This window comes from Chanodichthys erythropterus, chromosome 5 (assembly GCF_024489055.1).
Source record: "Chanodichthys erythropterus isolate Z2021 chromosome 5, ASM2448905v1, whole genome shotgun sequence".
Classification (NCBI taxonomy): domain Eukaryota; kingdom Metazoa; phylum Chordata; class Actinopteri; order Cypriniformes; family Xenocyprididae; genus Chanodichthys; species Chanodichthys erythropterus.
In genome coordinates this window covers 9,256,958-9,271,132 of record NC_090225.1, presented here as the reverse complement: position 1 = coordinate 9,271,132, position 14,175 = coordinate 9,256,958, and the positions used below count along the sequence as shown (strand labels likewise).

The 14,175-nt window shown below is 38.0% G+C and overlaps 1 protein-coding gene across 10 annotated transcripts in view; it reads right to left on the bottom strand.

The window, feature by feature from the left end:
- The window catches only part of gbf1 (golgi brefeldin A resistant guanine nucleotide exchange factor 1), a 91,435-nt gene that overhangs the window by 13,412 nt on the left and 63,848 nt on the right, over positions 1-14,175 (bottom strand). For 6 of the 10 annotated variants that reach the window (XM_067385942.1, XM_067385941.1, XM_067385944.1 and 3 more), the window contains exons 9-25: positions 11,233-11,377; positions 10,148-10,365; positions 9,903-10,071; positions 8,931-9,175; positions 8,406-8,504; positions 8,131-8,325; positions 7,816-8,008; positions 7,545-7,676; positions 7,330-7,418; positions 7,021-7,223; positions 5,541-5,664; positions 4,723-4,848; positions 2,677-2,759; positions 1,602-1,838; positions 1,341-1,434; positions 1,067-1,243; positions 786-850 (exon numbers count right to left, since the gene is read on the bottom strand). In XM_067385942.1, coding sequence (XP_067242043.1) covers positions 786-850; positions 1,067-1,243; positions 1,341-1,434; positions 1,602-1,838; positions 2,677-2,759; positions 4,723-4,848; positions 5,541-5,664; positions 7,021-7,223; positions 7,330-7,418; positions 7,545-7,676; positions 7,816-8,008; positions 8,131-8,325; positions 8,406-8,504; positions 8,931-9,175; positions 9,903-10,071; positions 10,148-10,365; positions 11,233-11,377 — 2,594 coding nt within the window. The remainder of the gene's footprint in view (positions 1-785; positions 851-1,066; positions 1,244-1,340; positions 1,435-1,601; positions 1,839-2,676; positions 2,760-4,722; positions 4,849-5,540; positions 5,665-7,020; positions 7,224-7,329; positions 7,419-7,544; positions 7,677-7,815; positions 8,009-8,130; positions 8,326-8,405; positions 8,505-8,930; positions 9,176-9,902; positions 10,072-10,147; positions 10,366-11,232; positions 11,378-14,175) is intronic. The other 4 variants (XM_067385950.1, XM_067385948.1, XM_067385949.1 and 1 more) reach the window with 1 other exon arrangement.

The following is a 14,175-nucleotide window of genomic DNA, read 5'->3' as shown; positions in this document are numbered from 1 at the left end:
AAATACATGAACATTGATTACATACATATATTACATTCTACCATTGCTCATGGTAGAAACAGGTTTGGTCAAAAGATACTGTAATAAAACCATGCAATACAGATAACATTTATTTTGAATGTTTCAGCATCTTGTAGAATCAAATGTTTTTTCTTGCATGGTCAAATGTACATTTAAAAAAAAAAAAAAAAGTTTTACTTATAAATGTCACATTTCACAAATGTGAAGATGTTTTCAACAGCATGCCTGACAAATTGAATTTAAATATTTAAAAAAAAATTAAAGTTTAAAAAATGCATTTATTACTGCACTAGAAGCCACAGGTATAATAACTAAGTAATAACTATATAATTACTAAGTAATAACTAAAATTAACAAAATACATTATATAACACATTAGGAAAACATCATTAGAGCCGTAATGCTAAACAATCATTAAAAGCAGCCTGTTTCAACCTGGAAGTAAGTATGTATGTATGTATGTATGTATGTATGTATGTATGTATGTATGTATGTATGTATGTATGTATGTATGTATGTATGTATGTATGTATGTATGTATGTATGTATGTATGTATGTATGTATGTATGTATGGATGTATGTATGTATGTATGTATGTATGTATGCATGTGTGTATGCATGTATGCATGTATGTATGTATATATATATATATATATATATATATATATATATATATATATATATATATATATATATATATATATATATATATATATATTAAAAAAAAGCTCAAGTACTTCCAGATAACATCTATATAATATACCTGTTTGATGGTGTCTCTTCACGCTGTAAGGAAATCTTCTCATTAGGGTCTAGAAAGTCCTCAACCTTTTAACAAGAATGAAATATTTTGTCAAAATTTACATTCATTCATTTAACAAATCTAAACAGATCTTCCTTTATGACAGTAGGTGGCACTATTGCCTGATCTAAATAAGACTAGTTTATCAAGGAGCAATGTGCCTGCTATATGCAGTTGGTTTCCTCTAAGCAAGAAGTGTTTGTTAGGGGATTTCAAGTGATACGTTGGCACTCCCATCTCACCTCAACCATGGACTTGGGTAGGAGCTCAGCCCTGAAAAGCTGCAACATGGAGTCCATGATGTTCTTCCATCCTTCTCGTAAAATGTCACCATGATTATGGGCCAGGCTGAACACAGTCTTGGCAGCAACTTGAGCCTTCCTGTTACTGCCAAATACGGTGGGCAGGTTCTCTACAGACTAAAGACACACAAATCCCAATCAGATCTTTTTACTCATGACCTAAAGCTGCTGCAGGAAACTGAATGCATCTGGTCAGGGGTGCTTCAGGTCTTACCTCAGAGCTGAGAGTAGTAAACTTGCAGAGTGAAATGATTAAGTTATCAAAGACGTCACTGAAGCCATAGTGTGCAGAGATCATGGCACATTTCCTGAAAGCAAAAAGGAGTGTGACATCATAATCAAAATCCTAACCGTTTGCAGAAACAAACGTCTGACAATCACTAAATACACAATCTACTTCGCAATATGCGCTCTAATCAACTTGAATAATACAAAGGCTGTGTCTGAAACCGATCTACTAAGCTGCGGGTCTTACCTGAACCCAGTGATGGCCTTCTGAATGATAGTGTCATCCAGGCTCTTGTCAAAAACGTAGGAAAGGGCGGCAATGGTCGGCCCCCAGGTCATAGTGAAGAGGTCGCGGTCGTAACTGCTGCCAGGCACATGCAGGAATAACCCTTCAGAAGAGGCTCCTCTGTGCAGCAGAACACTCCACACATAGTTCTCCTTCACCAGCCCCGTCTGCTCGTCCGGCATCACAATCTCCTCGTTCCTGCAGGACCACATACGTTTATCTCAGCTTATCCCATCTGAGCCATTGTATACATCATTAGCAAGAGCTATTATATCCACACACTTAAAGACCAGAGACAAGGAGTTTTTAACAGAGATAATAAACAACAGAGCTCAACAATAAGGACTTTTTTCAGCTTTTTAGCAGGTTAGATTTGTACTTATTTGTGTATGTATATATACATACATATTTAACACATTTACACACACACTACTATTCAATTGTTCCAAAAAATGATTCAATTGTTCCACAGTTTACACAAAAATTAAGCAGAACAACGGTTTTTAACATTGAAAATAATGTTTTTCTGAGCACCGAATCACATGCACTGAAAGTAGCAGCAAATGATTTATTATTATTAAATTGTAATAATAGATGGAAATTACACCGCTATAAATGTAACACCACAGCAGCTATAAATTCAAACTGATAAATAAACATTTGTTGGCAAACAATAGCATACTAGGATAGTCATTATCACAATTTCTACAATATCATATACAGTACTGTATATCAGCCAGACTGATAACTTTATCTTTGTGTCAAATTTATATCAGAATTTGCATTAGCAAAATGTAATACATCACTGAAAATCAAATGTTTAAGTTTGTGAGCCACTTGTCCATTATCAACAAATGTAAGATACAGTGACTGCATGTAAACTCTCTCTGGCTCTGGGTAAATACATCCTTAATTTTGAAAAAGTTACCGATGAAAAAGTATTGTGTAAAAGTTTCACCATTTTATATATTTTATATAATTATATTATAACTTTTCAACAAGAGATAATGAAAACTATACATAAGCAAGCACTAACTTGATGGCGTTGTAGATGTCTTCCAGCATGTCTTGATCAAAGTCATTTCCTCCATTCACACCTTTGAGATTCTTCTTGAATTGCTAAACAAATAAAATAAAACAACAAACAGGAGGAGGAAACTGATTAAAATGCCTTCATTCCATCCAATTACAGCGACATCCTCCAACTATCACCTTTCAAATCCAATAATTGGTCTCGGTTTATTACTGCTGGTGTCACTTAATAGGTGTTAGTGTTAAGCAGGCTGGTCTAAGGCCAACCTCAGCTCAAATAAACACACAGACGTCCGCTGCTGAGTGATGGCGTTAGGCCACTGTTTTACTGCATACTTTCTTAATGGCAGGTAAAGCAAGGGAAACCTGAGCTCCCCCCCGAGAGAGAGAGATGAACAGAAGGAGAAATAAACAGAGGAGTAAACAGAGGGACGGAGGGTCTTTCCAGGACTGCATTTTCCATGGCTGGAGAGGAGCAGCAGACGCACACACGCTAGCTGACACAGAGACAAGACAGCTGGACGCGCCGTCTGCCAAAAGCCCAGTCCTGCCTCGTCTCCTGCTGCTCGCCTTTCACTCTGTCGCCGCTTATCCCCTCTGTGCCCAGGCTGAATACCTGCTGATTACCATTCCCACTGCTCCCTGTATTCCTATACAACACCAGTGCTTTTAGCAGGAAGGTTTGTGTGGTCATCTGTTTAAATGGATGCCACCAGCTGCAGCAACATATCTAAGGCTGAATCTTATGAAAACACGTCCAATTTCATGCCAAAATAAAATAAAATACAAATAAGAAATTTTGCAATAAAATTTTTACTCCAAGTTTTAGGACCATAAAACGTTTTCAAGAAAAGTAAGTATATTTTTGCTCAGGTTTTTACTACATTTCATTACAGTAATACAGTAAATATTAATTTTATTACAGTACTGTATTTATAGAAATACCTATAATGCTGCAAAAAGGCTACAGTTAAAATACACAAATATATACACTACTGTTCAAAAGTTTGTGGTCCGTAAGAATCTTTTTTTTTTTTTTTTTATATATATATATATACACTTTTATTTGGCAAGGACATGCAAAATTGGTCAAAAGTGACATAATAGAATATAAAGATTTCTATTTATATAACTTTCTTTTGAATAATTTATAAGAAATGTTTACTGAGCAGCAAATCAGAATATCAGAATTATTGCAGCAGGATCATGTGACACTGAAAGATGCTGAAAATTCAGTTATGTAATAATATTTCACAATATTACTGTCTACACTGTATTTATGATCAAATAAGTGCAGCTTTAGTTAGATGTCTTTCAAATCATTTTTAAAAAAATTTACTGATCCCAAAATTTTTAATGGTTTTCACTTTTTGTTTTGCATTATGGTAATGACAATGGGATTCTGTTTGTATTACAACAATGAGAGTAAATGTTTTTTGCATTATGGTAATAATAGAATTTTTGGATTACCTTAACGAGACCGTAACTGATCATTTTATAATATGATCCTTTATTGGGTCCTGTGATACATTGGGCCACTGGTACTTGCTTACTATATTTCTTGTTGTTAAGTTTAGAGAATTAGTTTTTTTTTTTTTTTTTGCAGAGCATAAAAGATTTAAATGTGGGTAAGTCTGATATACAGTAAAAGCAGACACTGAAAATTCATGCGTCACCTTTACATTACATTAAAGTGTTCTTCCTTCAAATGATGCAAGTAAACTCCTTAATAATATGTTTGTACATGTGTGACTGCTGTGGCTGATATCTCTGTATTTAATGTGACCTTAAAGCCCCATTAAATTCAGGCCAGTTGTTTGAAGCACATAAAAGTGAGGCATGGCTGCATAACAGTAATCTGAATGTGTGGCAAATCTAGACAGATGGTTTTATAACACACTTAAATGCATAACATGTAATACACTTATCTTATATTGTTAAGGCAAAGAGCTGAAACTGATCTCTCAGAGAGAGAGATTGCGTGTGTGGCCCTGAACATGTGAATGACTTCTGGATATTCCCAATGGTAAAAGGAACATGTTTCTCTCACCTCCAACGTCATGGGGATGTTCTGCTTTCGAACGTTATGGTTGTGCTGATCGGTGTTTAGCATGATGACGGCATAAGCCAGGGCAAAGCCAGCGTCGTTTGTCTGGAAGGGATTACCGTTTACTTTCTGCACACAAGAGAACAAGGCCATTCAACTGACTGCAAGAATAGCATCATCAAATCACCTAATATGTATGCTCATCTTTACAGGCGCGTTTTGAAGGATCATTCACACAAGAAAAATATAAAAGGGCACAGTAATTCTTCCGGGATCTTCTGCCAGTGTAAATGTCAGACACTGACTCCATCCCCGTTTTGATACATTGCTGCATCGTGGAGGGCACAACCCCCATGTCTATGTGGCATAAGCACATGAGCTCATTCACAGTGATTGAGAATGGTGACTAAGAAAAGAAATTACTACGGATACTTTCCAGGTCACACACAGAGAGCTGCCTTTAATATGCACGTAAGTGAGCGTGTTCGAAATGTCCTCGGATTGCCTGAGCTGCTTACTGCAAGGCAGATGGATGTGTCTCACTTCCCAGTGCAACATTTTCCTCTTCCCCGATTACCTGCATGACTAATGACCCTGTCCTTGATCCCAAGTGAACTGCTGTTCCACTGTCCCTAATTACCTGATGATGGGGCCAGTTGGTGGCCAGGATTGCCTTGGAGTGTGGTAATGGAAGAACTGTAAGAATGCTTGTGTCTGTGACTAAAGCGAACCTACAACCTATTTAAAGAGTATATGTGTGTGTGTGAATATATATTCATGTCAGTCCATGCTTGTGTGTGTGTGTGTGGCAGCTGACTTACATGCCAGTTGTCAGTGAAGGTTTCCAAGAGGCGATGAATGACAGGCGCTTCGCCAGGAAGACGGAATGCCTCCAGATACAAGCGGAGCGCCTCATCTATGCGCAGGCCCTGGAAGGCGAACGTGCTGAGGAAGAGATAGAGATGGCCTTAAAATATCTGTAAAGGTATAATTATCTCAAACTCCATATTGACAGTCACTTTAAGCCTGAGAGTAATCATTAGTGGGAAGAAAATCTAAAGCTAGAAGACCACATCCAATTTTCAGGCGTTAGACAATTACATGAGCGTTTGAAAAACAAATTGGCATTGATGAACTTAAACAGAACAACCAACTCAGCTTCTTTAGTTAAGGCCCTCTTTAAGATCCCAATAACTCTTATTTAGAACCATGAAAACATTTTCAGAAAAAGTATGCATATTCTCACCCAGTTTTTTATACTTTAATACAGTATTCTAATACTTTCCTTAAGATTTTTTTTTTTTTTGCAAGAAATTAAAACTTATTTAGGGTCAGAAGTAACAGTAAAGAAAAAATTGTTACAAAAATCTATTTATCATATAAAGCGATCACGTCTCTTTAGAAGACTTGGATTAAACTGCTTGATTCATATTGATTACTTTTAAGATATCTTTATGAACTTTTTGAAGCCTGAACATTCGGAACATTGAAAAAAATATATTTTTGGGTGAACTATCCCTTTAAATGAATCTTGTGGTTTTCAGTGGTCATTTCCTTTACATTTTTAATATTGCAATACAGTAAGATTTTACAGTGAAATCAATTCTATTAAATTTAAATCACCATAATTTAAACCAGTGGTCTCAAACTCAATTCCTGGAGGACCACAACTCTGCACAGTTTTGCTCCAACCCTAATCAAACACACCTGATCCAGCTAATCAAGGTCTTCAGGATTACTAGAAACTTCCAAGCAGCTGAGTTGGAACTGGTTGGAGCTAAACTGTGCAGAGCTGTGGCCCTCCAGGAATATGAGTTTGAGAACACTGATTTAAAGCGCAACTCAGTAAGATTTGCGAAGCTCCCCCTACAGGTTCCTTCAGTGAATCACACTGTCGTAAATACTCCAAGCGCAGCTCTGGACTACAATGACTAACGCTCACCAGCGCATTAGTTTTGCAAATACAGTACAAGAAATCTCGATGGAGGTGGGTAATTTTCGAAATTGTCTTATAAAGTCACAATATATACATTGTTTTTGAATTACCGTAAAGCATTTTGTCTCTCACGCGTGAACGTGAACATGAGGCGAGATTGTGTCGGGTCGGCGAAGCTCAACTTGCAAGTGCTGTTTTCTGGCGTAGACGTGCCAGAGGGGGTTAGTGCACGCCTCAAACACACCACTACAAGTCAATTAACCATCACAAGGACTTTTTCATAAATAGAAAACTATTTATGAAGATAAAAAGCTAGCCAAACCCTTGCACCAAAAAAAAAAAAAAGTGAAAAAGAAAAGGTTTACTTGACAAAACTGTCCAGCAGGTCGGTGTTCCTGCGGTCACTGATAAACTCTCCAATCATCTTCTTGTCCAGGCGGGGATTCTCTCTCAACCACTGGGCCACCTCATTATTGTCCATGGGGCTGCTGAGCAGGCCTTTCTCCTGCAGGATCTGAATGCCCTTCTTGGGCTTCTGATTGAACTGCTCTGTACCCGTGATCAGAAGCTTTGAAACCAAAAAAAACAAGAAAAATGTCATCAAAGTGCAAATTTGAAGGTTTTAATATTCACAAGTGTAAAAATCAAAGAACTGCAGATGAAAGTACGGTCACCTTCTTCTTGCTCTTGATCTCTAAAAGTTCCTGAGAATCTGGAAGACAGCTGGTGAAACGCTGAGGCTTCTTCAAGCTTTTCTTCTCCGCTGGATTAAGACAAATTAGATTACTCAAAATTTGATTACTCTAAATCCTCAAATGTTTACTGTAAATCAGTTAGTATGTTGTTCTAGCTGTTTTTGCATTTGATAGGCAAAACATCAGTAAAGTACCTGTTTCCGTCTCCTCCTGGTCCTGTCTGCCGAACCTCATCTTCTCTGCCATCAGATGACCGCTGGTGGGAGGACAGGCTGCCCTCGTCTCCGACACCACAGCATTCTGCCCATTAGAACCTGGTACAGCCTCTGTATGGAGTGAACGACAGAAGAGTTTGCCATTATGAGAAACAGTTAAGCTCCTTCATTAACTATAGTTTACTTGGTACTCTTCATTTACTACAGCACTTCTGTTAGTGTCCATCGTGGGACTCCTGATTCGGCCCACCTGTGGTTGAATCGGTGATTGTATTGACTGAACTGTCTCCTTCTACAGTTGTTGATTCTGATTGGTCCTGCTGTGCAGCACTGTTGAGCACTTTGGCCTGACAATGAGCCTCTGTGCTGTCAATCACTGTTAGCAGGGCTTCAAGAGAGAGGAGATGTGTAGTGTAGAGCTGCCCAGACACTGGAAAGGCATTCTGAAAACATAATAACACAACATATAATCAACATAACTTCATAATTATTAATGTGAGAAATTTTCAGGAATTCTTTCTCATAAGTCCCTGCTAGCAGGATGTCCAGAGTTGGAGTGGCTCACCTTAGAGAGCAGTTTGGTGAGGTCCTCAAACAGGTTGGAGCAGTAAAAGTCACAGTCATAATTTATATAGAGCTCTGTGACAAAGCTGGGGATTCTCCAGAGCTGTACAATGGCCTCCAGGGCCATCTCCTTCATCTCATAGGGCATTTTAGGGTTCTCTGAGGTAATGATGTCCATTAGCTTCTTCAGGTACATCTGTGGAGGCATATAAAGAGTGAAGTCCTGCATCTGAGATGGCATTTATCTCACCACAGAAAGATCATTCAGTCACCTACCTCAAGCTGGAACTTGAGATGTTCTCGCATACTTTCAAAGAGAAGAAAGCACACACGTATGGAGGCGGCATACAGATTCATTCTGTCCACGTTTAACAACTAGAAAGAGATACATGTAAATTATTTAGTACAGCTGAAAGTAAAATAATGGTTCAATGTGCTTAACCCTGGGTTATTGTCGTTCTAAATCCCGTATAAAATTGACAGTACAGTCAGCAATATATAATATAAGAATGTGCAATTTTAGAGCCTTTATGTAAATGGGTCACATGCTGCATTAGTCTAATCAATGCCAATGACACCGCAAACTTGCAAATAGGAACATTAACCCAGGGTTTAGGAATTTACAGTGTGAAACCACAGCTTGTGAATACCTAGGATTAGTTGTAAATTGTGCCCATTGTGAAACGTGAAGCAAGATAACCCAGAATTCCATTTACCCGGGATTAAGAAGGGTTAACTATTTCAAGTGTGAAAAACCCTAGAGAAATGCACAAGTTAAGATAGAGAAGAACAAATTTTTACCTGTATGAGGTGTCTACAGAGCTCATCTTTGACCAGACAGAGCAACGACTGGTAGGGGGAGATGTGTGCAGCTTCTAGGGCCACATTCAACAGCTGGAGGCCCATGTGCATCATCACATCAGAGTTATGGCGGTCATGTGGGTTGGTGAGAGAGATGAGGAACCGGAAGAGCTCTCTCAGACACGGGAGACCATACGGGATTAAAGCAGCACCTGGAAAAACACAATCGGACTCCAATTGCACTTCTTCAAGTGAAATTGAAGAACAAACTGGTGTGACGTCATTTCTAACAAAATTAGGCCAAAATGAATTTCCGTTTCGGGAGTTTGAAACAGCTTGCCAAAGTGAACTTTTTGAAAAGGTTCACTCTGGAGGATAAACACCTTTGAACTAAAATTGGCCTGTGGCGACTATGCAATAGGGACAAGGTCTCTGGGGCTCCACCTTCTTTAACGTGGAAATCTCCGGTTTATTTCTTTTGTTTAGTCTGTCAAGCTCAGACATGAGTAAAAACATGAACTGGAGAGCTGCTTTATAGCAGAAATGAAGTTGTAATTCTAATTGAAAGTGACACTGACACTGTTTTTTTCATGTTTAATACTCTAAAGCTGCTTGCTTTTAAGCAATCTATTGTATAAAGTGTTATATAAATAAATGTGACATGACGTTACGTGACTTGAGTGCCGAATTGCAGAGCCGGTGCAAACATATCCATAATGCTATGATCAGATGCTTTCTTAACTGTAGTTTTCTCACCTCTGTCATTTAAGTAGTGTGTTTATTTTGTTACTGAAAGGAAAGCACACAGAACATATTAACAATCATCTAAACGCTGCTCCCAGTAGCATGGACGGTGTCAGGATGTGCAACTAAACAGTTCTTTTTACCCCCAAGCGAAGAAGGGGAAAACACTTTGCCGTGTGTATATCCGGTCCTTGAAGTACAGAATTTTGGGAACACTATTTCTCTTACCCTCTTTCTGGGTGGACTGCGTGAAGCGCACTCCTCTGGGGTTCACGTAGTCCATGTCGTGAACCGATGCCGAATCAGACTGGTCAGCCAGCAAGTCTCTGTCTTCCAGGACTTCAGGAATGGACTCCACTGAGGCTGAATGGGCACGCTCCACTTCCCTGCCTTCACACTGATGACACCACACACCATACCATCAAGCTCAGAACACATGTACTTGGATAGTTTACAGATGGTTTGAGGGTTACCTGCGATTCCAGTCTGCCTGGCTCTGCGGAGGGTGTCATGGGAGTAGTGGCCGTTGAGCTGCTCTGCTCCAGGTCTGTGAGATCTTCCTTTGAGGTGGTTTTAGAGCCATTGTCTAAGCCACTGTCAGTGGTGGGGCTGGAGATGGAGGAAGCTGCACTGTCTGAACAAGGAAGAGTAGAAGAGCCTCCACTGTGCTGCTCTATAAAGGGAACTCCACCTGAAAGAGACACATGGGTATGAGGACAGAATAACCAACACGCTTTTCTTAACATATCAAGCCGATAAACTGTATATTCATAGCATGATTTTTCTGCCAAAATAAATTTTAGTAATCATATTGAAATGATATTAATGTACAATTTTTGAGCAATCTGAGCATTTCATAGAATGCTGCAGGGATGATGTCAAATGATGTCAAAACCCAAAAGACTAATTCACCAATGGATTGCTCAAGATTTTCCTATGGGTTTTTATATTGGGGTTTTTCAATTTAAAATAGTAAAATAAGGTCTGTGGTAAACATAACCTGATGATACTTGGACATTTATTTTTAATCATGTGCCAGAGTGACTGACAGGTAAAGTTTTTGTTTGTTCTTCACATTTCACAACGGACTGTTTTGTGAATTATTCTCAACAGGTTGCCATTTTTTTATAATATCTTTTATTGAAATATACAGCAGTGCCAAGCACTGGAAAGTACAGTTATTTGTAATCTCACCATGTCTACACTGGACGCGACAAAGCGAAAGTAAGGCAGTCGTGGCCTAATGGTTAGAGAGTCAGACTGGTAACCCGAAGGTTGCGGGTTCAATGGGTTCAATGACTGAGGTGCCCTTGAGCAAGGCACCTAAACTTCAAAATTATAAAATGAAAGCGTCTGCAGATCCTTATCTTGTAAAATGTGTGGTCAGTACCCATTTTCAATCTAATTGGTTTGAAGAAAAAATAAATTACCCTTTCAAGCCAATTTAGAGCAAATACATTAACATTGATGCTGCATGTGTCAAATGCAATCTAAAGACTGAAAAACAACAAGAATTTTTAGGCTAGATTGCTCAACTCAATTTAACATGACGGTATACCTGACAGGTTGTTGGTGAGGGTACTGGACTGGGCTGGATCCATCTGTCCTGAGGGACTGCGCACCATGTGACGAGGAGGGCGGGGAGAACGCTTCTGTTTCTTCCACTTGGACGACTCGCTCATTCCCCCGGCTCTCATCTTCAGCTTCAAAACAAACATGGACTTATTAAATCAAGCCAAATGCTGCAGTTCACTGCACACAAGAACAACGCAGGAGGGGAAAGATGAGAACAAAATCTCACTATACCTCAAATTATCTTTAAAAAAAAATGCCAACACACAAACAGATGCATAAACAATCATATTCAGACATGTCATTTTTAAAGAAAAACTTTTGGATCTGTACGTATGCTGAGGTGATTGGTCTTTGTGAGTTTATATACTGATAAACACAAAGTCGGCAATTTTCATCCAATTTACTTGATTCTTAAATGGCATTATCTGTATAGGGATGGGGAGCGAAAGAAACATAACTATCCTTTTTCCAGTTCCTTAACTGCATTAACATTTATTTTATTTTTTTTGAAGAAGCATCTATTACAGTAGTGCACCCTTACACACAGAATAGAAAAAACAACAGAACAATGAGGTTCTACAAAAGATTTTTTGGACCATTTTTAACCCAAAACTTCCACACTCCAAGTAACAACTGATTTTAACTGAGCGAAGATAAAGGTTTTTATAGTAACAAATTAGCACGTTTGTGATAGTAATGGCTGAAAATAGGGATTGTACGCATAATGTTGCACTGCATTTTCAATTAAATATCACCATGGTGAACAGAAGTACCATTTTGTGTTATTGGTCCGCAGGGTCTTTATCCAGAAAACGTTTTTTGTTTTTTTTCTATTTCCGTTATTTTCAATTAGTAACAAGCAGATGTCAAGAGTTTAAATCCCTCAAACAGAGCTTTTATCTTAAATAAATGCATTTTCCCACCCAGTGTCCCAACCTGGCAACCATGCACACTTCTGCACTGGATAAAAAAGGGGGGCTGAAAGTTACTTTATTACTATATTTTAGTCAAACGAAAGTGTAATACAGCCAGATTGTGTTCCTTCAAGACGCAACTTGTGGTATTTGCAACTAAATAATGACGAACTGTGACAAATCCAAACATGAATCTTGACTATAGTTCTTTTCAGAATCATGGGTAATAAAATGATTATTTAAACAAATAAGCTGACATAATGCACTGACAGCTTCAACAAAAGCATATATCATTAACAACCAGCTCACAGTAGGGCCGTTCATAAATGTTTATGAGTAATTGTTATAAATCATTTTAGTGTGGGGGTTTCATACACATTGGCAGAAGAATGCAGTGGTTCAAGAGCCATTAATGGATCCAAAATCATTCACAAATTCCCAACTCTATTTAGAACTACAGCTGTACTGTAGGTGTATTAAATGCATTAAAATGTATCACAGTGTAACCATCTAATGCTTGTCTCAGCTTGTTCTACTGCCTTTAACACCCTTCCCAAAAATGGAGGAATAAAAAATGTATTCAATTAATTCTAACCTCAAGATGAGACCAAAAATTTAACAAAAGACTTTAAAACTGGAAGTGTAATACTGTCAAAACACTGTCATAGTTAAATATAATTGGGGTTGTACAAGGTTAAAGTGAGTCTGATCGGTGATGATCTCTTCTTCCTTACCTGCACTCGTTTGTTTTTCCATAAGATATTGTAAGCCTCAGGAGAAAAGGGGCAGGCCCCAGGATTAGTGATGGACATGTCTCAAGCTCAGAGAGAGACACATGACATGGGAGCACATATACAACTACATGCATGGGGTATACATGGGAGAAACCAACACGCATACCAGGACGACATCCGTGCACACTCTCATTATCAGTAACACACCCATTCAACGACAGTAACCCAGTGCATCTCTGAGGGGAAACGGGGGGGGTGGGGGGGAGGGGGGGGGGTAGCACCTCAGCATACGTTACAAATAAACATGTATTACTCGGGGAGACTAACCAAGGATAAAGATAATGGGTGCAATGAACAGACCAGGAACACACAGAGCATGCAAAATGGCAGTCAAATAGGATTTCTGGTCTTTGAAGATTTTAAAAAAAAAGACCCATTCAAAAGAATATACATTCAAATATAGAAAGTAACATTCAAATGAAACTATGGAACCAAAATGAAAATATGAAAATAAAAGTCCTGATGTGGTTTCACCTCAATAACTCTTTTGCATAAAGTATAAAGCTAGACCTAAACTATGTTACATTGTTTACCCATGACTGTTCAGCTAATACTCCTCATTTAGACTGAGATGGCTCTGTAATTTCACTTTCACACACTCGATTGAAGTTTAAGTCACAAACCCTAATATTTCCATATTCACAATACACTAGAGATTCATTATTAACAGGTTCGGCTAACAATACAAATAAATAACTACTTCCTTTTTTGAATGGATGTTTTGGGTTTAGCACAAGTTAAGTTCTGTTGACAGCATCTGTGGCACAATGTTGATTATCACAGACTATCATTAAGACTTTAAGTTTTAATGCATGTACAGTAATGGACTTCCAAGGGATGTTTATTTGGCAAAGAACTGCTCTGGAATAAATGTTGCACAGTTTTAAAAGTATACAACTGTTTGTTATTCTTGTCTGTGACTAGTAATATTAATGTTTTATTTACATTTTCAAGCACATTTTTCAGCTGAGATAAAACTTTTTTTTTTTGTCTAGAAAAATAGAAGAGTAACACTTTACAATAAGGTTCATTAGCTAACTACATTAGTTAACATGAACTAATAATGAACAGCACTTATATGCAGCATTTATTAATCTTTGTTAATGTTAAATTCAATATTTACTGAAACATTATTAAAATCTTGTTTACATTAGTTAATGCACTGTGAAGTAACATGAACAAACAATGAACAACTATTTTGATTAACTAACATTAACA